Below are 26,618 nucleotides of genomic sequence, written 5' to 3' on the forward strand. Positions count from 1 at the left end.
AATGGACGAAAGAAGTATGACAAAAGTACTTTAATTTTCGTTGAAGGAATTTCCATGACCCCCCTTTGATGGGAAGATAAACATGTGAACATTCATTTGCGTACAACTGCGCGAGGTTACCATTTCGCCTACATTTCGGGATGGCCTCGTGCGGCATATGCAAAAAAAAAAAAAAAAAAGGGGGAGTAAATAAGTACGTGCGCCTCGCGCATGTAAGCATACGTTCGAAGCGACCTTTGCGCGCTACGTACAGGCGTGGTGGTGCATGCTGACGTCCATATCATTATGTATTCGCAAAATCGGACGATCGGGCGATCATACGACCGCACGACTGCACGCTGAGGCACGGGTCGCGTGAGGGGGAACCATGGCAGCACGGGAACACTACCCAGAAGCGTCAGCCACCATCAGAACGCGCAGTACCATATTTGACGAGCCGTCTGCCAAATAGCTACACCAATATATCGTGAACAAAAATAAATGACCACGTGGATAAGAAATAGCATTCACCGCACAGTCCGAGAAATGTTGTAACAAATAGAACCCCATAAGCATGAGCAGGTACCTGCACGTTCGCTTACCTGCACGTTCGCTTACCTGCACCTTTGCGTACCTACATGCATATGCATATTTCCCTGTGCGTAACTGCATCTTATGACGAATGAGGAGGTCGCTGAATTGGGCGAGACGAACCGATGACACGCCTGCGAGTTTTGCGTCTGTTAATGATGAAAACGACAGCGAGGCATGCAGCGCACGTGTCAGAAATCTGCGAAAAGAAAAAAAAAAAAAACAAAAAAGAAGAAAGGAAGGACGTAGCAACAAAGCATAGGACAGAAAGGCCAATTAAGAACCTCCTAACAAAGTGTGGAAAAACCAGACGCAGGCTATGTCACTAACGGGAAGGAACAAAATTGTGCTAAGAAATTGATCCCCCAGCAGAGGCATACATGCTCGGACACTGGCGAGCCAACCATGCCTTTTACAGACTCTTCATTCGACGTTCTGCGAAAAGAGGAAAACATGGATTCGCGGAGTGAACACAGAGATAAAACCAATCCAGTGACAAGTATGAATGCTAAAAGGCAGAAATTAAGTGATGGGGAAGACTTCTGGGCCTCTGCAACGCTGTGCCAAGCTCCGGACGACACCCGCAGTGGGAGGTGTCTACGTAAAAATGGCAACAACAAGGGGAGAAGCCCCTCCAATGGAAGCGTCGAAATTGAAGGGTTCTTTCAGGGGAATCACACAGACCCGTGCAACAATGTGGTGAAGAGAAAAATGGAAACTACCCCTTCGGTGAGCAGTAAAATGAAAAGCACCACTTGGGTGAACACTAAAATGAAAGGCACCACACCGGGGAGTCACCACCCCATTGATTACCAAAATGGTTACCCCAATAACGCACACACGCTTGAGGAGGAAGCGGACATGGTAAGGGGAAAACAGCTGGGGAAGGCAAACAGAGGAGGCACCCCTGAATCCACCACCACACGCAACCACGTCAGTGACACGTACAAGGTTCTCATCAACATTTGCCTGAACGAAATTAAGAAGAGTGCCAATCGAGGAGATCTAGACGATGTGTATAGGGTTCTTAAAAACAAGGACCTCATATTTGACGATGAAAAAATCAGAGGCAACGAATTTAAAAGGAGGAAGGGAGAGCTTCCCCGTGGGAGCACCTCCTCCAGTTGGTCACGAGCGTCACCTCCTAGTCATGGGAAACGTTGGGACGACTCTGAATGTGTCGAGAGGGGTAAAGGAGTGCCCCCATACCAAGTAAATAGCAGAAGGAACAAACGGAGCAGCAACTCCATTAAAAGCAGGAGCGGGAGAAGTGCCGCAAAGGGGGACGAAAACTACTGGAGTGATGACGAAGAGGAGGATGGCAGATCCACGCGTGGCGCATCAGCCGGGGTGCACAACGGAAGGGGAAAAGTGCAGAAGGATGTCAAATCTGTCCAGTCGGGTATCCAAGATGTTGGATTGTTCGGTGATGGTACACATGGGGGAGGCGAACGAGGCAAAGGAGATGGAGGAAGACAGACTCTCACTGCGTCAAGGGACGACGAGGACGTAGCGCGCTTCCCCAACAACAAGCTCAAAACGGGGATGGAGAGACGTATGAGCAAAATGAAAGGCACCAATCGGAATCGAAGCGCAGGAGGAGTAGCCCCCCTGGCCAGAGCCACCACGAGGGAGAAGATCGAATCGGACATGTACAACATCTTCAAAGGGGCGATAAACATGCTCACGTGTAAGTACCCGGAGCATAACATAAAGGAGTTCTTCTTCAGCAGCCAAGACAGACTCAAAGAAGAATATGAAAGCAACAAAAGGAAGTCAATACAAATAACTAGCTATGAGCCTAACAGGTGCACCAACATTTATACGAAAATAAAGCAGGAACTCTATTACATCACGAAGAATACCAAACTCAGGAATCACATAATAAATACAAGGTACATGTTTGATGTATACAATTATTGTGTGAAGAATATCAAGAGGAATATAACCTTACTTTCTCATTTCATCCCAAATAAGAAGGACTTCAAATTCATAACGAAAATGAAGTTCAATAACAACTGCGAGAATGTCGTAACGTGTGGAAAGGATGGGTACATAAAGATCTTCCATGTCATAACCGGCAATTTAATCCTCTGCATTAAGGCACATCGGAATGCCATCACCGATTTTGATGTCCACCGTTCTGACAAGTATATACTCTCGTGTGATGAAAAGGGGGTCGTTAAATTCTGGCTGATCGATAAGCACAAATTTAAAACGCTCTTTACGTATAGACGAACCTTCCTAATGAACAAGGTGCAGTTCTTTTATCATCAAAAGGGGAACAAGCACAATGCAGATGGTACTTATAAAACGTATGCCATTTGCTCCACTAACTCCTACTTCTTCATCATCATCTTTGATGATCTCAGTAATGATTCCCATTTGTTATACTCCCTGGATATGAACCTCGGAGGTGTCAAATTTTTCCCCTACATTCAATTTTCTTACTCACTAAGTTATAATGTGTCCCCCTATATGTACAACTCTCTGGTCATGTCGAATGGACCCATCAGAGGATTAAAGAATGGCTACCTCATCTTTATCAACACGTCTAGCCAATGCATCGATAAATCTGGGGAGAAGAACGATTTTTCCAACATCACCAACTATAAAAGGAGGAAAAAAAAACTCATGTTTTTGCTCCTTACGTCCAAACCTTTCTACGATGATGAAGAACGAAGTGATGACTTGCTCAGCATCACTCCAAACGATGTGGACATCATCAAATATGTTAACAAGATTGACGAGAGTAAGTATGGAAATGCTCACACGGATGACGTCATCGAGTTGTCTTACAAAGGAGATAAGAAAAAACAGAAAATGAGTGAGGAAGATCTTTCTTACGCGAAAATCTTCCACTGTTTCGAGATCAACATTTTGCAAGATAATGCCAAGAAGGATATCGGTTTTTCTCTCTTCAAACGGTTCGAAGATTTTAACGAAGAAATTGTTCGCTTCGCTTTCGCAAACCGCTCTGCCGACTTCCTCACTGTGCAGTTCAGCGGTTCTATATTTCTATGGCACTTCCAGAGTTACGTCGACGAGGTGGCGCGCTCCAGGGGGGAGAGAAGCTCTTCCCACTGTATAACTCTTCACAGTAGAATTCTTGACAGTAAAACTCTTGACAGTAGAACCCTTCACAGTGCTGCACGTCGCAAAGTCAACGTCTGCTGCTTCTACACCTCCCTCTACGTCGAATTTTTCCTCGAGTCCCTGGCCCTCAACGAGAGCAACAAGGCCAAGGGGGGGAGAACCGACCTGGGAGGCTTCCAGGCCAGGGGCGACGATGGACGGAAGCCAGGCGATAGGAGAGATCCGAAGAGTAACGAAAACAACAATGCCACGAACGACGTGAATGACGAAAATCAGTACGACAATCTGTTTGTTATATCTTCTACGTCCTGTTCGTCGTACTGCTACTCCTCCAGCGGGAAGGAATACGTGCCAAGGGTGAATAGGGAGAAGGAACTGAAGAGGAAGCGGCTCCTTAGGGCGCAGCGGGAGGTGAACCCTGATGGGAGTGCACCAATGGGGAGGAGGGTCCCCGATCAGCAGGACAAGTCGAGAGCATCCAATGAGCCAGTCGTTGGGTCCAGCGGCACAGTCCGTGCTGCCAGCAGCACAATCGGCGTGGACCCGGGGGAAGCGAACAACGACAGCGTCATCATGGAGAGCATCGTCTACAGCGGCGGCAGCGCCAGTGGGAGGAGGAGCACAAATGGAAATAATAGACTTGACCCGAATCGGCTTGTGTCTAACCGTCTGGGAACAGGCAGTCTGGAAATAAACCGCTTCATAGAGAGTGGCCTCACAGCGAGCCGCCTCCCCGTTAACCGCCTCCACACCAACGAGGCGACCGAAAAGAGCGGCGCACAGTGCGTGTACAACGAGAAGGCAAACAACAAGCCCAAAATGAGAGCTAAAAAGTTAAACTACAAAATTAGCAACGTCTCCTTTAATATGTCCGATGAATACCTAATCGTGGCTGACGGAATAACGAACAAATCGAACTCGTCTAAGGAAGACACCTTTGCAGTGACGATGAAGACGAACCTCTCCATATTCTGTCTAAGGACCTACGAAGAAATTAAGAACTTCGATCTAAAAAAATGCAACAGCTATGTCAGTTTTATCAAGCCCAACCCCTTCTTCACAGATATAATTCTCTTCGCCTGTTTTAGAAAATACATTTATTTGTTGAATGTACAGAAGAAGAAGATCATAAAAAAGTATTCTTACGATAGTGAGTTGAAAAACCTAAGTGCAGAGTGGAGTCAAAATGGCTACCTCTTCATCGTCTCACACAATTATGGGTACTTCTCTATTTTCACACTGAATAGAAATGCCTCCTACAAATTGACCCTATCTGATCAAGTCACTTCTTATCAGCTTTGCTCGCTGAATGAACCTAGCATGAACGAGGTGACGGACAATTATGATAATATGAATTCTCTTCCAGACGTTTTTATGTATGATTCTTTTGAGGGAAATAATGCGGAGGACGCGGTGGATGTTGTGAGATTTACCAGTGGTGTTGCTTCCGGAGGAGGAGGAGGTGTAACTGCTCCCAGGGGGTTCCTTTTCGGGGACGGGCTAAACAATTCATCTAGTTTTAACACCGGTGTGGAAGTCGCAGGAGTGGGTGGAAGCTTCGCCAACAATTGGAGCGGAGCCACCATCATTGGTACCGCTGGGAGGAATGGAGCGACCGTGAGGAATGGAACGAGTGGGAGGAATGGAACCGATGCCAGAAACGGCGCCTCTTCACGTCGTGGAAGAAAGCGCAACGACGAGGACAGAAGAAAAGGGAGAAGAGTCGCCCGGCGAAGAAACCGAATTATAGAGGACAGCTCGGAGCTCTCCTGCTCGGTCAACTCCATTTACACGCTCTACACGGACAGCAACTCGAAGAACTCCAAAATTTCGGTGCAGGGCCGAGGAGAAGCGGGGGATTCTAAAAAAAAAAAAAAAACAAAAAAAAAAAACAAAGGCGCTTCCGATGACGGGAGTGATAGAAACCCCAATGACGAAGTGAGAATCATCGACAAAGACAGCTTCCAGGGCAGGGAAGACAAACACGTTATAAACTTGGAGAACACCCCCTCAAACAACAACGAAGTTATCAATGTTGAAGATGTGCACCGAGAGTGCATTAAGAATAGTGCTAAACGAAAGAAAGAAGTGATTAACCTTGATAGCGTCCTCAGTGATAACCACTCCTACGGCTTTAGGAGTAAAAGGACGGCAAGAAACGGACCCACGGCGCTGGATGTGGGAACCAGGTCAAGTGCAGCCAGCACGGAAGATGCCCCTAAGCGAAAGAGGCTTCATATAGCAAAAGATAAAGAGGCACAAAATTTAAGCGGTCACTCAAATGATCACTCCAGTGGAAGCGACAGCGAAAGGGGTGCTGTTTCAAGGGGAGGAAGCTCCAATGGGGAACACACCTATCTTGCTAGGAAGAACCGCTTCCTACCAATGAGAAAGCGAAACATAAATGTGCCATCCTCAGATTTTAAATCTAAAAGCTATAAACACGATGAGTGCCTGTTAAGTGGAGGTTCACACACAAGGGAAGGAGCACAGTACCCCTACGACATCAGCATTAGCAAATTAAAAGAGTTCTTCACTGGGGACAAACGGAAGGAAAAAGAAGAGGTCGTGAAAAGGGATCGATACATGAGTGATTGGGACACCGATTTGGAAAAATGTAGTTCCATCAATTTTTTTAGTGACAATTCAAATTATGCCAATTATTCTGATGATCTGTTTAGCGACTCACCTAAAGGGCGCAGGATGGATTCGCTCCAGAGTAGGAACCACAGGGCATTCGAATCGGACCAACATGGACACCTAAAGGATGTGCGTAGGGGAGGCAACCCAGATGATCGACTCAATGCTGCGTCTCGGAAGGGAAGGTCGAAGCCACATGGTTCAAGCGGCATGTGGTCAGAGAAGCGGGGCGCCAGTGGTAGCGGCGAGGAGGACCATTACGATGGTGATGATGAAAGCGATGATGACGACGGTTGGTATGGCGAACCCCCCACAGGTGACCGCCGAAGGAGCAAACTGCGCAAGGAAGGAAACAACCCATGCCTGCTAAACTTCACCAATGCGAACATTCTGGTAGACAAGAAATTTAAGATCTACGAGCAGCACCTTCAACCGGTGCTTCCAAAATTTTCTAGCTTCAATTGCAATAAAAGCTACTTGGACAAGATTGGAAGCTCCCCGGTGGACCCCATATGTATCCAGCTGAACTACCTTTCCCAAATGTGCCGGAGGATGAAGAAGGAGAATACCATAAATCTAAAGTCACTCCTGACCTTTGACGTTCTATACAAAGCGTTGATAAATTATGGAGGAAGTGGCGGTTCTATGAAGCGCGGTGATCACAGCGCGTGCAGTGCCAGCCCCACATGGGATGATAAGAAATGGTTCAACCACAGAGGGGCGAGCGAAGGACCCGGTAGTTCCCCCGCAGAGGAGAGGAGAGAGTATAGAAGCAGCTCAGTTAGTGATGCACACCATTGCGGAGTCGATATGAGCCAACTCCTCAGCCACCATGCTGCCATCGGTAGGCACCACTTCCAGGTGGTGAATAACAGGGGGGACGAGGAGCCCTTGCTCAGGATGCCCGCCCATAGGAAGAATGAGAAAAGTGAGGCCTTCCTCCGGCTGCTGCGGGGTTGCGCGCGAGGTGGAGTTAGCGGCGGATTCGACGGCGGATTCAGCGGTGGAGTTGGCGGTAGAGTGGGCGGCCGAAAGAACGGGGAGGAGCCCCCCTCCGAGCCGAACAGAGACCCCCCGGGGAAGAAGAACCCCCTAGGCGCAGCGCTGACCCGGTGCATAGAAACGTTCAAGCGGAAGAGCGGTGGTGCGGACAAGTACAAGATGTGTTATGTGAACGCCGTGCGAGTAGGACGATCGTACAAACGATTTATAAGTGTAAGCTCAATCTGTGACAGTAGCAGCGTGGTGAGCCCCACTACCAGAGAAGGGAAGAAAAGGGTCCTCGAGAGAAACCCCTTCCGACATCAAATGAAGGAAATGAGCCAGTCGCTGCTGTACCAAATTTTGAAAAAATTCCCTTGTAGAGAAGAAGAAGATATTGATACTTTTATTTATTATAAAAAAAAGACCTACGCAGAGAGAAGCATCAAAGCAGTTCTTCAGTGTTACTTAAAGCACTACACCAATGTGGACAAAAAAAGGAGACAGCTCGACCATAGACACTTCATTTATACAAACAACAACCGAATGCTCTTTATGAATTCACACACGATGAAATTGCTAAACGTTTTAGAAGAGAACTACTGCAAGACCTTAATTAGAGAAAGTTTCAACCTAATGAATAATTGTCAGCTCAAAGGAAGAAACTGTATAATTAAAAGTATCGATGGGATCAACAACTGTAGCTTCCTGAACCCATACTCCCTTTATCTGAGGTCCACTGCCAATTATGATTTTCTGGGCTCAAGGACAGTTCAGAATTCGCTACTCTCCAGTTATGCAAGGTACAATGAGTTATTTGCAATGTTTAGAGGTAACACGCAGGTGAACAATGCAGGCAGTGGAGTTACTGCACGCAACGCTTCCAATGTGGTTAACGCGGCTAATATGGCCAATGCTGCTAATATGGCCAACGCTGCTAATATAGCCAACGCTGCTAATATAGCCAACGCTGCCAGCATTGCGAGCGTCACCAATGCGAACAGCGCCATCAACGTTACGAACTTTCTATTGAACTATGAAAACGTTCTAAGCTCCGGAAGGAACACCGACATTGCTGTCATAAGTGAGCATTCCTCAGTTTTTACTAGTGATCAATCAGCAAACTTCTTCTCAGAGGATGAAGAAGACGATGATGAATACGATGATGATGATTATGCTCATGATGATTATGACTTTGGTTATAATCACGCATCGAGTTCCAATTCCAGAAGGAACAGTAGGAGGAATAGACGGAGGGGTCGTACGAGCGCTCCCAAGAGAAGCACCACTACTAGACGTAGGACCACGAGACGCAACAATAACAACACTCCAAGGAGGACTTCAGCAAGGAATAAAAAAAACAATCAGAAGAAGAATTACAACTGCGATGCGGTCGTCCACGTCAATGTCAGGAAAAGCGATCGTTTACGAAATAAAGAGATTACCAGACAGGAGAACAACCCTGGGGGAGGAAGCATCAACAATGGAGATGATGATGACCTGCTCAACAGTCAGGGGGATGACTTCCTTATCAGCGGCACCAGGAGCAGGAGGCACCTCAGGAACAACTCCTCCAACCGTTCTAAAAGCCGATACAACACCAGGTCGTCAAATACGAACCGGGACATTATCTGACCCGTCCCACCAAGTGTGCAGGCGTGTCTAAAGTAACCATTACACATAACGTCGCCTCTTCCTTTCGGAGGAGAAATTTCATTTTATGTTTCCCATTTGTGCTGATGCCTACCTTCGAGTTGGTTAGGAAGTCCATTTTTGGTTACCCCTCTTTTTTTGTTTCCCTCATTTTTACACTAACTTTGTGTCACTTTTTAGTATAATTTGTCGAGTTTGAGAAGTTCAAGCGGTTCTTCCGATTTGTATGTGCCGACGAAGGTGTGTGTGAGTGTATGTGTGTTTTCTTTCTTCTTTTTTTTTCTCCCCCCCATCTTTTCCCCCTTCTTATCCCCCTCTGTTTACCCCTTTCCTTTCATGCCCAAATCCCCTCTGCACGTGTCCACACATACACGCCGTTGCATGTCAACGGTCTGTGCCTGTTTGATTTCGCCGCGCACATATTTGCCCACAACGCAGAGTGAGCCTTTGCCTTCTTAAGGGGAAGGGTGACAAAATGAATGCCCCCATTTCGCGCAGAAATATTGCGCGCGGGTTTCATGATACGTGGCTCTGTCTTTCTGCATGTTGCCGCGAAATCACCCAGTGATGACCCACTTTTTGTTTTCTTCATTTGTGCTTTATTGTGTTTCAAGTGTGCGTCCTGTACAAGGCGATGTGGTTCTACCGTGCATCTGATGTGCTTCTTGCGTGCCGCCGATGTGGTTCTAGCCTGTCTCTAATGTGCTTCCCTTTCTTTGGGAGGAAGCCACATCTGCAGCCCCAGGTTAGCCCCAAACGCGCTCGCGTACGTACACGCGCAGATGCACATGCACGTGTGACGACTTGAGCTTTTTATTGCCCAGCCTATTCAGCCTTTTTAACCCACTCCACATTTTTATTTCGCCTTTTCTGCGCGCCTTCTTATTCTTCCCATTTTTTATTATTTTTTTTTTTTGTCACCTGAAGATGAACCAACCGCATGCACTGCTTTAAGTATGAAGTAAGCACGTCTTACGCGAATTAGAAATCGTAACGGGTGTGCCTCTTGCGGGGGGGTAGCGCATTTACATCGACCCCGTTGTGGCGTTCCCCCAATGGGGTTGGCACATACAAAAGGGAAGCAAAGCACACACTAGAATGTGTATAGGATTGCCTTTCCATAGGTTGTTCGTACAATGGGGAGGGGGGAAGATCCCACATCTCCTCCGGGCATTTTTGCCACACTCTTCTTTCGAGACAACGCTATTCACCCATTTAGGGTTCCGTCGGGGGTACAGAGTGGCTCCCCCAAATGCATCCACGTTGTAATGCACTAAAAAAAAAACACAACTGGGTCAAAGCTGTTAAGAAGGTGATACAGTTTATTGCCATTACACCCCCCTCTGATGGCCCTAACCTGTGGCAATTTCCTTTCCTTCCTCAACCCCCTCACCACCACCTTTTTGTAGCGCGTCATGCCAAGCATGCAGATTTAGGAGAAATTAATATATTTTTTTTTGTTGTTTTTACAAAAATGTAAAGGATAAACACTGTTCGAGGGAGGGAGGAAACTCTCCTTTTCTGGTGACCCTTTCGTTGCATTCATACTTGATTTACGAGGGTAAGCGATCAGTGGTGGCACTCATCAGTAACCGCTCAAGTGACGCGAAAAATAGTATATACGAACCTGTTCTGACCCATTGCTATTTCCCCCCTTGGGAACGGCTGCGCCTTATTCTATGAACTCGAGAAGGATCCCCTGGAAGATCGCACAGCAGGAACACGACGTGTACTAGCCGACGTGAACGTTCCGCATGCTTAACTTCGACATTAATATATGGTTCATAAAATAAAACTGCAAAGTGCCAAGTGTGGGAAATTAGCTCCCATGAAGGTATATAAGAAAAAAAAAATGAGAAACGAAATGAAAGGAATAGCAAGGGGAAAAAACATGCGGAAGCTACGCAAGTGAACAGATAAATTTTCACTGCAAACGGTTTCGTGTCATTCAGTCTTTGCATGTGCTATACATACGTAAGCCTGCAACACTGTGAGTAGTTTTTTTTTTTTTTTCTCCTCTTTGGCATGCCTCCTATTAGTTGCCACAAATGCTGCTCTCTCGTTTGAGCCTCTTCGTTGGGCCTGCACATTCACCCTACTAATCCTTACCAGCAGGGCTGCTTTTGAAAAAGGCGCACTTGTGTCCATATAATTAAATACGTATATATGCATACATATACGTATACATATCCATACATATTTAAATACCTATGTGTTTTCCTGGTAAGGAATCCGAAGACTCCCCTCCACCCCAGCCCCACTGCTCACATCCGAAATTACTAAAATGGTAAAAAAAGTATGAACAGGATAACTCTGTATGACTTTATATTAGATGAAGTAAGGGGGGGGAGGTACTACGACTCGTACCTGATTGATGGTGAAAACGGCGAGGAAAGCGTGGCAGGAGGAGCGACGGAACGGAAGGGGAAGAAAAATTTAAGCGAAGGGAATGCCGCGGTAAGAGGGGCAACGAAGGTATCCAACACGGGTCAGGCAAACAACCCCCGAAAGGATGACCGGCAGTACGACTTTTACAGATTTTTGGATACCTTTTTTAAGACGGACTCGATCCCAGAGAACGCATTGGAGCACATGTTAAACGTGCCATACTTCCTGGAGAAAATCATGAGCTTCTCCTTCCTCCTCTGTCTAGATAACATCCTTTACGACATTACGTTTATGCCTGTCCAAGTCATTCGCTCTCTCTTCATTTTGCTGTACACATTTCTCAGAAATACAGGTCATAATTTTCTTCGGCATTTCTGTAATATAAAAAATTTCAAATTTTATAAATATGCAGCAACGTACAATCATAAAGATTTAAAAAAATACAAAGCGAGGATTATTAGAAGTTCAAATAAATTTTCTTCAAATGAAAGAAGAAAAAGAAGAGTGCCGAAACAAAATAAAAAAATCGAAAGTGATGATCAGTCAGGGAAGAACAAGAACTCACTCGAATGTTCCTTCATTTTGAAAAAAAATTCATCGAAGAATTCCCTTTTTGGACATCATCGTATAAACTGCTTTTCCTACAGCGTGAATTATTCCAACTCAGATGAACTGAGCTTCGACGGAGCAAAAAGCATTTCGCAGAATACTTCCTTCGACACGAATGCCGTGCTGAGTAGGTTAAGAAGTCTGAACAGACTGGGCAGCAGCGCGGACCTGGACGTCAACCGTGACAGTTATGAGAAGCACGACACGCATGAGAAGCATGACTATAATGAGATCCACACTCGCTGTGTCGACTTCCCAATCGGCAGCTCCGGCGAGTACGCGGATGGGAAGCCACTCAGAAATGGCGACTCCATTACAGGTGTGAAGAAAGAAGACGTCGACCATGGGAGGGAGGCCCATCTTGAGAGGCGAAAAAGGAGGGCCGAGATAAAGCATAACAAGAAAATGCTACAAATGCTTAATAAAAAATCGATAGAACAAAATTCCCATCGAAGGAGAAAGACAAACCGCCTCTTCTGTCTCCCCCTCTTCGAACCCTTCTCATTTGCGAAAAGAAAAATATGCCATCTTTTAAAAAGTTCAGCAAAGAGTGTTTACGACGTGTTCAAACGCGTCTGCATCAGAGTGCTGCTCTTCTTTCACATCAACAGACTCTACTCGTGTAGCATTTTTGAAGCCGAGGAGAAAAAGAAGATTGTCTCCCGGTCGTTTGAGGCGAAGTGCCTGGGAAGTGTTAAAAAGGGAGGCGACCAACCGCAGGGGGAGCGCCAAATCGACGCTGAAAAGACAGAAGAACGGGAAACCGCTGTTGATCAAGCGAGGAATCAGCTATGCGGGGATGGCGAAGCGAAGGAACAACCCTGTGACAATCGGACTGCCGGACCGTCCACCCAGACGGAGGGCGAACCAGAGGCGACTGCACAAAATGGAGAAGTTCACAAAGGGGAGAGCCCAAATGAGGCAAGCCATCTAACGCAGAAGAAAGAGGAACCCCCAAAGGTGGAAAGCTCATTGTGCCTTCCAATCAATAACCGACAAATCAGCACGAAAAATTATTCCCAAAATGGTACTAGTCTCCAACAAAACGGGGATGACATAATCAGTGATTTTTCTATCGAGAGTGTCTACACATCTGATGGAAGCGACCTCTCGTGTAGTAGCAACTCCACGAACATATGCGACGTGTTCGATGGGGTGCTATTCCTGGATGGCCACAGTAACCCCGACGAGGAAAACGACCCAAGTGATGCATACGGACAGAACCAGAGTGGTCAACTCAACCCCCTTTTTATGACCCAAAAGAGAAACAGCGAAAACTGCATCTACTACAAACTTAATGAGGGATTCACAAAGAGAAGGAGCATAATGAAAAATATTTCCAAAGTTAAAGAAATGAAGAGAAAGTTTCTCAGGCAACATTTGAACTCACTCAAATTATCCTTCCCAGAATACAGCGGACTAATACGAATGTCTCTTATCCTTATCTGCATCTACATTTTTTCCTTTGTGGACACGTCTAGGATTTACCATTACATAAGAGCCCAGCCTTTTATGAAACTATACGTCGTTCTCAATATGCTCGAAATTGTGGAGCGACTGCTCAGGTCGTTAGGGAAGGACCTCATCGATAACATGATTCGAACGTTCATCAGAATTATTAACTTACGATCCTATGTCTACATTGTTAGGAACCACTACACGAGTAAAGAGAACGAACGAGAGGCGGAGGAAATGCCCTGGATGTCGGAACACAGCCCAGGTGGGGCTCCGCAAAGTAGGAATGAAGCTACCTTCCCAGCAGCTTCGCCTACGACCGCCACGCTAGCCACGACTACCACAACTATAGCCACCTCGGGGGGATCCTCCATCCAAGCGCACCACTGCCCGGAAAACAAATCGGCAACTCCGAAACATCCAGACCCCTGTGAGGCACTCCCGAATGATCACCAAACGACGAACAAACCAACAGGCATTTGCCCAATTGGCAACGGCACACAAGACGCGGAGAAGTGTACAAATAAAATTGACACCAACCCCAGACACAACCAAAGCGAAAGTCAAAACCAGAACCAAAACCAGAATCTGCTCACTCCGAACGAACAGGAAAAGAACAAAATCGATTGTCTCAAAAATAACAAGGACGACCAAATGAACAAGAAATTTAAAATCCCCATCTTCTACCCCTTCTATAGTATACTCATCAAATTTATTGTGCAGTACATTTTTGTCCTTACCTATATCTTAACCCACGCCTTTGCGCACCTCATACGCTTCCTCTCGCTGAACATTGCGATCAATTCGTCGGAGGTAATTTTCGCTTCCCTTGCTTTGGGAACACCGCTTTGTGTGTATATGTATGTGTGTCTTCCTGTCTGTCCACATGGGACCACACAACATGCCCAGGCTGTTCGAATACATTTTCACCACATCATCGAACACGCGTAACATATGCCCCTGCGCCCCTTTCCTCCCCCCCAGTCCACCATGTTCCTGATCCTAGTGATGAGTAACTTCACAGAAATCAAGTCAACAGTCTTCAAAAAATTCTCCAAGACTACCCTGTTCACAATTGTGGCTTCAGATGCAGTCGAGCGCTTCTACCTCTTCATCGATGCCTTCCTCGTTTTGCTAAAGATGTCCACTGCGTACAGAACGCAGAATTCCTTTTTTAGCATTTCCAGCTGGCTCATAATTATTCTGCTCCTCGAGGTCGGCGTCGACTGGTGCAAACACTCCTACTTGCTCAAGTACAACAGATTGGACTCGGAGTCCCTCCACAAATATTTCCACGTAAAGGCGAGGGAGAGCCGAGACGAGACCACTGCACAGAGGAGAGTGCACTAAAGAGAGTGTACTAAAGAGCGTCTACTAAAGAGAGTGTACTAAAGAGCGTCTACTAAATAGAGTGCACACGAAGCTACCTACACATGTGCACCCCTCCTTTGCGTCACCCGAAGACTCTCCTGGCTGATGTCCTAATTTCCAGAACTCCCAACAACAACATCTACTACATGAACACCTCCTCCTTCGAAGTGCCGTGCAAAAACATTTTCTGCTTTGCGCACATCCCCACGCGCAGACTTGGCTACATGTCCATGCCGGTCGTGACTCTCATCGTATGTTCCCTCCCAAGGTGAGTGCTTCATGAAAGGGGCTCCAAGTGGGACCCAGATTCCCGATGGATGGGGCGATAGAGCGACCACATATACACACGTAACACCATCTCCCTCTTCCCTGGTAACAATTTAATTACCCTCCCCTTCAGATTAAACTATTTGTACAACATCTCCCACTTTTCCTTTGCCTTGTCCATCTGGGTTTGCCTTTTCCTTTTCAAGGTTTGGAAAATACGGCGAAAAGATGTGCACGAATGGGGTTGCCTCATTTGTGTAAGTGCAGCACGAACATCGGAGTTGTGTGCTGCAATTGTTTCATTGTTTTTTTTTTTTTTTTTCTCCCCCACAGATCATCCTCTCAGTCATTATTGTGTCCTACACGATATCCGAAAAGAAGCATCTTAAAAACCTGGCGAACCCATATGACGATATTAGTGCCATGTGAAGTGATGGACAAAAGAAGGACCACGCGCCTCCTCTAACTCGCCTCTTCTCATTTTGTGTGCGTCCACATTACTTTCCCTTTGCTATTTTGTAATGCCAATCCATGAATTGTCACTTCATGTGGGTATTTTTTTCTCTTCTTTTTTTTTTTTCTTTTTTGATAATTTTGAAAAAATTGTTTTTGTCGTTGTTTTAATTCCCAATTAGTTGTAAACTCAGTTTTACGCAGCGTTAAGCTGTACATATGTATATACGGATTCATGTACAGAGTATTCCACGTGTGTTTGTACACGAGTGCCCAGTTTGGCTCACACATCTTCTCATGTCCCTCCTTTTTACACTACCTTTTCCTTGTTTCTCTTTTCATTTTTGCAAATTCTCTTAGACTGTTTAAAGGGTTTTCCCCTGTTTTATATTACAACCAAGTGTACAGGACGTATCCTCTATTGTTCATTGCGGCATACCTAACGGGGGTAACCCCAATTGGGGGGCCATCCATCATTTAAGAAGGGAAAAAATAAATCGCTCTTTTATAAAGCTTATTTCAAGTAGCATATTAATAAAGGGTACAAAACAGGAGACTAAAATAGCGGCTTAGTATGCAACTAACTTCATAACTGGAAGTACATTTTTCACCATTTCGTCTTTCTGCACACAGCATGTTTTTTTTTTTAAATATCTAGCACAGAAAAATAACCCTTTGGAAGGAAAAAAATTATGAACAATTCAGGTTTTTCGACGACCAATTCGAAAAAAAAATATGCACAGTTCTGGTTTTTTTTTGGGGTGGGGGTGAGAAAAAACTGTGTGTAGAGTGGGACTGTCAAATGTATGTATGCCTACATATTTAGAGAGATATACTTCGCCATGCCCCCTTCTTTCACCTACAGATAAGTGGTAAGTCTATCCATGCGTAAAGAGGGGGATGCACGCTTTACCCACTTTGTAAGTGCGCATTTGTTCAGGTTCACTAGGAGGCTCCAGAATTGAGGGGGATTCTTCTTTCACTTGCACAATGTAGGTATAAATTGCGCAATTTTTCGAGTCAGCCAAATCAGAAGAAAAAAATGTCCCCAGTTTGCTGACAAAGGGGGGGGAATACGGGGAATAACGAGGCACAGGTAAGGATAAAAATCATTCACATGCGAAATGTGCAAATTGTTTAGGGCATAAATTTCGATATGTTCGTATTTGCCCTATTCATACGCTACCGTTAAGCGGTTTTTATAACGGTCCGGGGTAAATACAAACGGGTCGAACACCTAGCACGTCACACCTTTTATCAGGCACGAGTGAAGATTTTTCACCGCCTTTTAACAATGTAAGAAGTTCTACAGGATAGGGCGTTTCCCTTTTAATGCTAATTCATGGCATTAAATATGGCTGGATTGTGTGTCTTTGCATGCAGGCATGCATGGGTGGATGGATGTTCTACATGAGCAATGACTGAAGAATGAAAAATGCTCGATGGGGGAAAAAAGTTGTGTCGAGAAAAACCTTTTCAATGAATAATAAAACGTTACCCGACAATCTTCATAAGACTCCTTGCTTTGTAAGCGTGCGGGTAAAGAAGCACAGCATACAAAACGACGGGTAATAAAACGATATATATGTATATATATAGGTATGTGTGAATATAATATATGTGTGTAAATATAACATGTGTGTGTACACTCTATGCCCATTCATAGCTAGCTCTGTGCATGCTTTCAGGGGGGAATTACGCAAATGGGAAGTAAGCACTATGTATAAATTGCCCATAAAATATTCAAAATTTCACGATTGTTATAAACACTTTTGCAATATAGCTTCATGTGGGTAAGGGGAATGCCCTCATGTTTGTAATAAACCGAGTGGGCATGCCTCCTCGAGGAGGTGTTTCGGCGCGCGATGGAAACGGACTCCCCCTCGTCACACCTAGGGCATATGTACGTAGTATGTACATGCGAATCCTCACTGGATGATTGGCTTCGTCCTTCGTTACATCTCCCCACAGTTGGTTACAACAACGGGTCTTTTGACATATCCGCTATTAGCCCCTTCTTTTTCCATATCCCTGACAACGTTCATGCCCTCGATGACCTTTCCAAAAACAACATGCTTTCCATCTAACCAGGGGCATGGAACCAAGGTGATAAAAAACTGAGACGAATTCGTGTTCGGTCCTGCATTAGCCATAGAGAGTAAGCCTGGTTGGTCATGCTTCATTTTAAAATTTTCATCAGTGAAGGATCTTCCATATATGGACTCTCCACCAGATCCGTTTCCATTTGTTATGTCTCCTCCTTGGCACATAAACTGAGGAATAATTCGATGGAAAATGGAATTCTTGTAATGTAGGTTCTTTCCCTTGGAACCTACTTTATCGCCTGCACATAGGGACCTAAAATTTTCACATGTTCTAGGGGTGATGTCACTGAACAGCTCGAATACAATTCTTCCAGCACTTTTGTTGTCGATGGAAATATCGAAGAAAACTTTGCTTCTACTCATTTTGGCTTAAAATAAAATGAACTTTAAATGTGAACGAAGAGGCTGGGTGGATATAGATGGGTGGATCCGTTTTGTGTACCTTAAAAGGGGAGAAGTTTTTATACGTATAGGAAAAAAGTGTAGGAAGATGGGACGATCATTTTGTGGGCATGTCGCTCGTACGAATAATCTGCCCATGGGGGAGCGGCATATATACGCTTATAAAACTTAGCAAAATGAGATGAGTATGTTTTTCCTGCTTACTTTACGTCGTGATGGCAATGGGGTGTTTCTTTTACTTGTTTTGAGTTCTGCAAACGATTTTTTGGTAGGTGTTTGCTTTGCTGTGCTGGTTTTGCTGTGATTGTTTTGTTGTTTCGTTTTTTTCACGTCACGAATGTATGGCTGCGAAATGTACTACTTCGTCGCTGAGTTTTTTTTTTTCAGCCGTACTTTTTCGTTGCTACTTTTGCGCGTTTCTAAAATTATGCAAAATAGAGAGAAGTGCATTTTTTTTAAGCGTTCCTTTCTCCTACATGTCAAAAGCGTCCTCCCGTGGTCACTCGCAAAACAGGGATGCGCATTCTGCACGCCCTGCGAGTTGGGGTAATGTGCGCCTCACATCAATGTCATGTATATTTTGCATTTATGTAACATAAGCGTATGCGTCGTTTGTTTTTATTTTTTCCCCCTGTGCAACCAACCAGTTCCGCGGTGCAGAAGCCATTTGAAACCCCCCTCCCCGTACCGCGAACAACCCGTTGCTGTGCCTACCCGGCGTGCGTGATGGGCTACACCCGACGTATGTCGCGCGGTAGGTAAAAAGCAAAACGCATTCGGTCATGCATCAAATTTCACCCCCCTACAGCGCATACGACATGCCAATTACTCTTACGCATAGGTCCGCACAAGGGGGGAAGCAATAAATGTACATATGTATTTATTTGCACAAGTACATCTCCTTCGGGGAAATAAAAACAACGTACATTGGCAGGGATGATACCCCGTGCAAATATAAGGGCGCGGCAGACCTCTCTGCATTTGTAAAAAAAAGCTGGTTATTTTTTTCGCACCTCTCTGTGTAGTCCTACTTTTTCCGGTGCGCCCACTTACGCGTAGAAGAGAATTTTCAACCATGATGCGTCCCCACGGCATATCTTTTTTTGTGATTTTTTTTCTTTTTTTTTCACCTCCAAATCAGCAGCGCCAAAAGATAATCACATTTGTAAGAACACAGCAACGGGTTAACTCCCCCGTGTGCGGTACTCTCACCGTTCTTAATGTTTACGTAAAAAAAGGGAAAAACGTTCGAATAAAGCAAGTGCCACCCGCTTGTACAGCGCGTAGGCGAAATTTTAAAAAAATTGGAAAAGCAAATGCGACGCTCCATTGGGAAGGTGTATACAAATGCGGAGGACCATCCAAAAAAAAAAAAACGCCATTCAACATGCACACATAAGCCAAAATGCTTGCACGGGGCGCGTTTACCTGACGACCGCAAAAAGGATATGACAAGGGGGGAACGGTGTTTCCTTCCCCATGCAGACTGACCATATATCACGTATCGCTGTAGAAATTCTTATACTTATTGCTATCGCGCTGTGAGTTGCCCTTTTCGCCTTTGTCTCCCTCCCCTTCGCTGCCACTCGCGCTGCTGTTGTCGAAGTTGAATCCTGTGGGCTCCACATTCTCCGCGCCGCGCTCATCCGAGTCGTCGACATCGCCAAGTTGGCCCATTTCGCCCGGTTCCTCCGTTTCGTCGCTCCCGTCGCTATCCTCGCTGACCAAGACAACCTCGCCCAGCGCCCCTTCGGTGCGCACAACCCTCCAGCGATTCTCTGCATAGGTCTCGCTGATCTTCTTCACTGACTTCTTATTGTGGCGTCGAATGTCGATAATTTTCTGCAAAGCCTCGATTTTTCGCTTGTTGGACACGCTCTCCTCGCGCAGCAGGGCGTGAATTTTTTCTTCATTTTTGGCAACAACCCTGTACATGTAATCTCCAATGATAGGGGTCACCGAGTGCACATATTTTTCAAATTTCCTTTTTTCCCTCGATGAGTGTACATAACTGCTTTGCACACCGTTGTCACCCCCACCATCCAAGCCGGGCTCTTTCCCCAAAGTTTTCCTCTTCCTAAAATGGCATAGCTCCCTACATATCCCGCGCGCATTATTTATCAAATTGGAACAAATAAAAAGCAAATAATTTGAATCATTTTTGTTTCGTAAATTGGACATAGCTTTTAAAATGCTTTTGGAGAGAATTTCAATTTCAATTTCGTACAGTTCGCCATCATCCTTGGTCTTAATTTTGGTCAAGTCCAGTTGAATGCCCAAAAATTTATTTATGAAGGATGTCCTTTCCTTTACCCTTTCGTGTACAGGCGAAATTTTGGACAGAAATAATTTGCTTATTCGTTTGGTCTGCTCAAGGTTAATTGCTATTCGATAGTCTACCGAGTCGTCACCTGATCGCGCATGTCCGCCTCCACTTCCGCTTCTACCTACGCTTCCACTCCCCCCATAGTCAGTCTTCTTTTTGTTCTTCCCTTTGGTGTCCTCCTCGTCCTCTTCATCCTCCTCTTCGTCCATCTCGTCAAAGTACTCCTTATTATTCCCCATGTAGATATTCCAGGTGTTTAAATTCCTTTTGCATAGCGACTTCGCCAGGCTTTCGTTCTCTCCACCCGACTCGTCATTCAAATAAGTTGTGACGCGAACTCGAGAGTTATCACTCGGAAGGATGTAATATTTATCTACACTTCTGACCTTCTTTGTTGAGAAAAATTCATATATATAGTTTTCCCTTTCAAGAGTTTGCTCTTCTTCCTGTCCAGGGGGGAGATTTCCCTTCCCATTTTCTACCTTCCCATCGGCAAAGTCATTTAATTCTCCCCCTCTGTCCTCCTTTCCCATTTTTGTGTTATCCACCCTGCTACTAAATGGTCCGTAGCTGGCACCCCATCTCTTCCTTGTCTTCCCCCCCAGCGAGTGTAAATAACTTAGCAGATACTCAAAGGAATGTTTATCGGTCCCTGAGGAGAAATCTGAGTAATTGCTTTCTACGATGGCATCTGTATTGCTTGGCAATCTTATCCTGTTTTTATTTTTGTCGATTACGAGGCCTATTCTTGTCTCCACTTCTATCTGCGTGTCTTTGCTGGAGGCCAGTTCGTTGCTGTCAAATGCCAGGATGATGTTCTGGGACAGCTCGTACGTGATTTTATCGATGGGGATGGGTCTGCTGCCGTCCAGAAGCTCGTGCGCCTCCCTCACCATGGTGCTCGGGTCAGGCCAACAGCCACCAGAGAGGGAGCAGCGCTGGAAGGGAGCATTAACCAAGCAGTCAACACCTTTTGTTGTGCCCCCTCCACCACTGCAGATGCGACTTGTGTGACACTACAAAAAAGAAAAAAGGACAATCTGGGCGAGGCAAACCTGAATGACTTTAACCTAGTGCAACGAATCTATACAGATTGACTCGGTCCTGCGAATGCCCCTTCAGCTGGAACCTCGCTTCACATGTGATCTCCCCACGCAGGAAATGCACCTAAATGTGCTGTATATATCTCACCCGAGCCTTCTGTCATGGCAACTCCCTTAGAATGATACGAGTTCCTTGGGGGGGGGTTCATTCTCAGAGGGTAAACACCTCTGCTTGGAGGTACGCAATTGAGCTATGAGTAAGAACAAATTACCAACCGAAGGAAATCAAACGCAAAATAGGAACACGCCGTAACTACCTAAAGGGCAGGCGCGCTGTGTTTTCTTCCTCTCAGGGTGTTTTAAAAAAAAAAAAAAAAAAGTGAGACTACATAGGAATATCTATGCGCATATATATGTACCTATGCATATGCGTATGTATATTCGCTCGAGCGGGGCATCGCAATTGAGCCTCCCCGCCGCGCACAAATTAGGTACCACCCAATCACGGAAAAAAAAGGAGAGTCCACATGTAGAGCCAACGCGGGAAGTACATTTGGGACCATCTCGCACAAGTGGAAAAAAAATTACAGCCATGAAACGATTTTTCTTTTTGTGGAAATGCATGGACACAAAACAGATACTTTATAAAATATGTAAGGGCATAATACTTCCTGGGATGAGGTGAGGGGCACCCACGCCGACCAAAAAACATCCACACAACAGCACTGTTAAAACACCCGCGCAACAAACGGAAAAAAAAAATTAACAAGTCAAATGTTAACAACTTTTTTTCGTGGATATTGTGGCGTATTGATGGCAAAGAAAACTACCCTCCTCTTTAGGTACACAAAATTGTTTTAACGAAAGAGGCTCCTAACCGGGTTAGACCGTCCCACCTCTACACGGTCATTTTGCATATACACACTGCTAAGTGACCCCTCTGATCACGTAACGTGATCGCCGGTGACCATTTGAATCATTTTTAATGTCCCATCAAGCATGTTTATTTTCTCGTCGATGCATTGGAGCCTCTTGGTGAGGCATTCCCTTCTTCGTACTTCTTCTGTTTTTCCCCCTGTAAAGGAGAAGTATGCAAAAAAGGGCCATTTCGCACACACAAGTCCTACTGTGATGAAGTCGCCCCATGACATGAGAATGTCCCGATTGGATTAAGATACATACCATGCTTTGGGCACCTTTTTAGTTCCACCTCTTTGTTACTACGTTCCAGTTGGAGCAACTGTGAAGAGGGATGGTGAGAGGTGATGATGGTGGGTGGTGGTCGGCCAAATGGCAGAAGCCGAATTGCACAATGGAATATATACGCTCCCCAAATGACAAGTACATGGGTGTGTGGATTTAAAGGAGGGTTCTCCCTACTGTAAGTTGCTTCTCTATGGATTTTATCCTTTCCGTCGTTTCCTGCTCTCCTGGGCTGTGGGGTGGAAAAAAAAAAAAATCCGAAAAAATGATACGACCCCATATTTGTAATACCTGACGGATGGCGAATAATTGACACTCAGCAACGCGACTAAAGGGAAGTTTCCTATTGCGTCCGATTGGGGGGGGAAGTCCCCTCAGTGCGGTTAAAGGTCCGTCTCATGGGGGTACAACCCGTCCATGTCGAATTGCGTTATGCAGGGCGTCTGTCCCGGTTGAAGAGTCTCCATCCCTACAGCTGTCCGTCTTTTCCGATTTGGTCTTCCCTCATCTGCATCGAAAGTGGAGCAATCATTTCGCTTGATGCAAGCGATGGGAGGTAACCCCCCTCAGTACCGCACAAGCTATGTACATATGCATCCCAGCGGACGGATGGTGGTGGCAAAAAAAAAAAGGATCGTTACATAAATGCAGAAGGTACTTACATGTGGTGATTCCCTTTCGCGGCTAATTGCTTCATCATCGGAAGAGGCTACCCCTAAAAAAAAAAAAGAATTACAAAACAGGGTGTAAATGGGTCCTCTTTTTTTTTTTTTTTTTTTTTTTACCCCCTTTACATGCAATCCAACAAGACCTAACCCTGTGCTGTACCTTTTGCCTCCACCCCATTCGAGTGTCCATAGAATATCCCCCCCTGCGGGATGTTAACTCCAGATTTACTAATTTTGTAAGCTTTATTTCTGCACTCGTACAGTTCGTTCTTTAGAGTCTTTATTTCGATGCGCATGTCTCTCTGTATTTTTCTTCGATTGTTGGTGATGGGGGGCGGGGGTTCAAAAAGGAGGTGTGAGGTGAGCTACCAAATGGGTCTGTTTACTCCTCCACGTGGGTGCATAAGGGCGTTTTTTTTTATTTTTTTTTCTTATTTTTGGAGAATCCTTTTTACTCGTTCTTTTCGCAGATCCTTTCGCAAATGCTCTTCTCATTTTCTGCATCTTTTAGCGCGTTTCTACGGGGGGGAGGGGATACAACGGAGTGGTAATCTTATCGTTACAACTTCTAGTCGGCAAAAAAAAAAAAGAACGCATCACTGTGGAACCAAGGAACATTCGCTTGTAAGAGATGTCCACTATTTTGGCATCTTCTCTTCCTTATCTTGTCTCTTTTTTTTTTTTTTTCTCACTCCAGCATTTTGCACTTCTTTTCGAATAGCTGCTCGTGGTTTATATTTTCCAGCACTGCGCACTTCTAATATTGTTAAAAAAGAGAAAAAAAAGAAAGTGGATCTCTACAAATGTGTCCACAGATGCGTAACGACCGCAGGTGATCGCTTCGGTAGACGGTCGCCCGGCCGATACATTTGTACCATTTTGTAACTTTGCACATCTTCTTTCAGCTTCTTTTCCTCTGTTTTGTACCACGCGAGGAGGTGATCCTTGTTCTGGCAGCTAAGACAGAAAAAAATGAAAACATAAAAAAATAAAAAATCATAGAATAAAAAAAATAAACTTCGCGCATAATTTATGTTTTCGAGCCACCCACGCCTGAACTTCATCGCCCTGCCGATGATGCAGCCTATTACGCGTCTGCATGGTCTTCCTCCATCTGCTGGACGCTCAACTTGGCTTTCTTCAGTTCGGCCCTCAGGCGGTGATTCTCCGCTTCCATCTGGGCGTGAACAGGAGGGGGGGAGGACGTATAAATTGTGGAGAAGCCACATAAAAAGAGTGACATCGTTTCGTAATACGTGGAGAAGGCAAATAAAAAGATTGACACTGTCTCCTAAGACGTGGAGAAGGCAAATAAAAAGACTGACACTGTCTCGTAATACGTGGAGGAGTGCCCCAGAAAGTGCAACCTTGCGCAAAGGGCACTTTTTCCTGTTCTACCTTGAAATTTTCCCCTTTCAAGTGGGCCCATTTTTCTTCCACTTCCTTTTTGGAGGTAAGGCATCTGTGCACTTCTCGCTGTAGGTCATTCTAGTCCATCGGGTTTGGGGACAGATGTGTGTGGGGGAGTTAGGAACACATGAAACGATTTGGCATTTAATCTTGCTTCTATATTTTGTGTAAGGGCAACTTTACAGGTGCTCTCACTGCACTTGTGCAGACGGGTGTGCGTACCACTTCCTCCTGTTGCTGGTGCAACTGGCGTTCACGTCCTTCCTGCAGGGGAAAAAAAAAAAAAAAAAAGGGACACAATCGAACACACATATATATATATGTGATGGACCGACATCCAAATCACCCATGTGTTTATTTCACTCACATGTGAAGAAGGAGAATGAGGTGCCAGTGTATTAACTTACCCACTTGCTTTTAAAAGTTAAGCACTCTCCATGCGTTCGGTTCAGCTGCTCATTTAGCTTGTTTATCTTTTTTTCGTAATCCCTAATTAGGTGGTCTTCTCGATAAAATCCATCTCTCAATGTTCCCATTCCCACTTGCTCAGTATTCCATTTTGGCACTTCCTTCTGCAATGTTGCGTCATAAACAAGAGGAAGTTTTTTTTTTAATTGTTCCATCTGGTGTAGCAACACTGAATTTTTTTTTTCCAATTTTTTCATGACCTCCTTGTTGTACTTATCCTCCTTCACCATCTGTTCCTTCTCATCGCAAAGACATCTCTTCGCCTTGGACAAGTTTTTTATTTTATTTTCGTACGATGCTTTTATCTTGTCCACTCTGCTCATCAGTTCTTCTCCATATTTCTTCTCCAAGATCAGGCTGATATTTTCAATTTCGTCATTTGCCTTTACAATTAAGTACTGGAAGAGTTCCCTTTCCCGGTCGTTTGAGAAGTTGGCTGTATGCTCCGTCTGCTTCGTCCTGTCCGCTTTGGTTTCCTTCCGTTGGTCTGTGCGCACGGCGCATCCCCCCATTTTGCCGTGTTCGCCCTCCTCCCGCTTCCTTGCCTCTCCACACGGAATGAGCCTCGTCTGTGTGTCTCCCCGTCCGTAAGGGGAGGCGGCACACCCGTTGGCTTCCCCGCATTGGTTCCTTCCCTCGGGACTGCTTCTGTTCTCAAGTGAGAAGCGGATGTCTTTTTTTTTTTCCCCTCTCTTCTGTTGCGAGGTTGTTTGTTTTTTTCTCCTCTGCCCTACTTGAGGTGCTCTTCCTGTTGGGATGCCTCCTCTACTTCGCCTTTCCCCCTGAGAGGGGTCATCCGATGTACTGGCACTCCCCCCGTCCTTCGAGTTGCTACTAAGGTCGATGCACCTGAATTGCTCTTCCATGTCTCTCCTCATTTGTATGCACCGGAGGAAGGGGTTGTTCTCATTCTGCTCCTTCCGTGATGTAGCCTTCAACACACTGCGGTGGTAATTTGCATTTTGTAAGCTCTGCGCTGAGCGGTTAAGTTCGGACAGATAATCTTTGATGGCATCGAGTTCGTCAACTAGGGGGGGTGGGAGTGAAAAAGTAGAAGTATTGGTAACCGCTGAGATAATTCAGCCTGGGGTGTGTGTGTGGGGGTGGGTAGGGAGATATTCCAGGCAGAAAACACACGTTCAGGTCGATACCCACAGAGGTAACCAGAAGGAAAGGCCTCGTCGCCGTTGTGTAGCTATTTTGCCCATCCGCGCATAAACAGTTAGACTTCTCAAAATATGCTCGTGTAACAACAGAGGGGGTCCCTATTGTGACATCATCTCTTCCTATTCGTTTTTACCTCCTTCCATGGCTGGCAAGACATATGTTGATTCTTTTTCCTCAAAAAGAGGGATGGGTGGAGAATGCACAACACATGTGCTTTCACAGCGGGTGCAGAAATAGCGGCATACAAAATTGTGAGTATAGATAGACTTCACCTCAAATTGCCCGCCCTTCTCTTGCTGATCCCTTTTTTTAATTTCGCGCTGGTCCTACTGCCAAGCCCCCT

General features: G+C 45.4%; 5 protein-coding genes across 5 annotated transcripts; 2 read left to right on the forward strand and 3 right to left on the reverse strand.

Moving 5' to 3' along the window:
* Positions 1-1,023: 1,023 nt before the first annotated feature.
* On the forward strand, positions 1,024-8,922 carry C922_02087 (hypothetical protein; the record flags this gene model as incomplete). The annotated part of the gene is made up of 1 exon (XM_008817686.1): positions 1,024-8,922. One exon carries the CDS (start codon positions 1,024-1,026, stop codon positions 8,920-8,922), a length of 7,899 nt encoding a protein of 2,632 aa, XP_008815908.1.
* Positions 8,923-11,238: 2,316 nt separating this feature from the next.
* Positions 11,239-15,459, forward strand: C922_02088 (hypothetical protein; the record flags this gene model as incomplete). The annotated part of the gene is made up of 5 exons (XM_008817687.1): positions 11,239-14,205; positions 14,377-14,688; positions 14,856-15,031; positions 15,164-15,236; positions 15,364-15,459. 5 exons carry the CDS (start codon positions 11,239-11,241, stop codon positions 15,457-15,459), a joined length of 3,624 nt encoding a protein of 1,207 aa, XP_008815909.1.
* A 1,979-nt stretch (positions 15,460-17,438) lies between these two features.
* C922_02089 (peptidylprolyl isomerase) lies at positions 17,439-17,951 on the reverse strand (the record flags this gene model as incomplete). The annotated part of the gene is made up of 1 exon (XM_008817688.1): positions 17,439-17,951. One exon carries the CDS (start codon positions 17,949-17,951, stop codon positions 17,439-17,441), a length of 513 nt encoding a protein of 170 aa, XP_008815910.1.
* Positions 17,952-19,487: 1,536 nt separating this feature from the next.
* Positions 19,488-21,212, reverse strand: C922_02090 (hypothetical protein; the record flags this gene model as incomplete). The annotated part of the gene is made up of 1 exon (XM_008817689.1): positions 19,488-21,212. The coding sequence occupies one exon, from the start codon at positions 21,210-21,212 to the stop codon at positions 19,488-19,490; it is 1,725 nt and encodes a 574-aa protein (XP_008815911.1).
* Positions 21,213-22,303: 1,091 nt separating this feature from the next.
* On the reverse strand, positions 22,304-26,418 carry C922_02091 (hypothetical protein; the record flags this gene model as incomplete). The annotated part of the gene is made up of 11 exons (XM_008817690.1): positions 22,304-22,434; positions 22,542-22,599; positions 22,740-22,789; positions 23,391-23,542; positions 23,686-23,748; positions 23,923-23,987; positions 24,124-24,187; positions 24,322-24,407; positions 24,629-24,718; positions 25,048-26,135; positions 26,409-26,418. The coding sequence occupies 11 exons, from the start codon at positions 26,416-26,418 to the stop codon at positions 22,304-22,306; spliced, it is 1,857 nt and encodes a 618-aa protein (XP_008815912.1).
* Positions 26,419-26,618: the final 200 nt, after the last annotated feature.

Source organism: Plasmodium inui (assembly GCF_000524495.1).
Source record: "Plasmodium inui San Antonio 1 unplaced genomic scaffold supercont1.7, whole genome shotgun sequence".
Taxonomy (NCBI): domain Eukaryota; phylum Apicomplexa; class Aconoidasida; order Haemosporida; family Plasmodiidae; genus Plasmodium; species Plasmodium inui.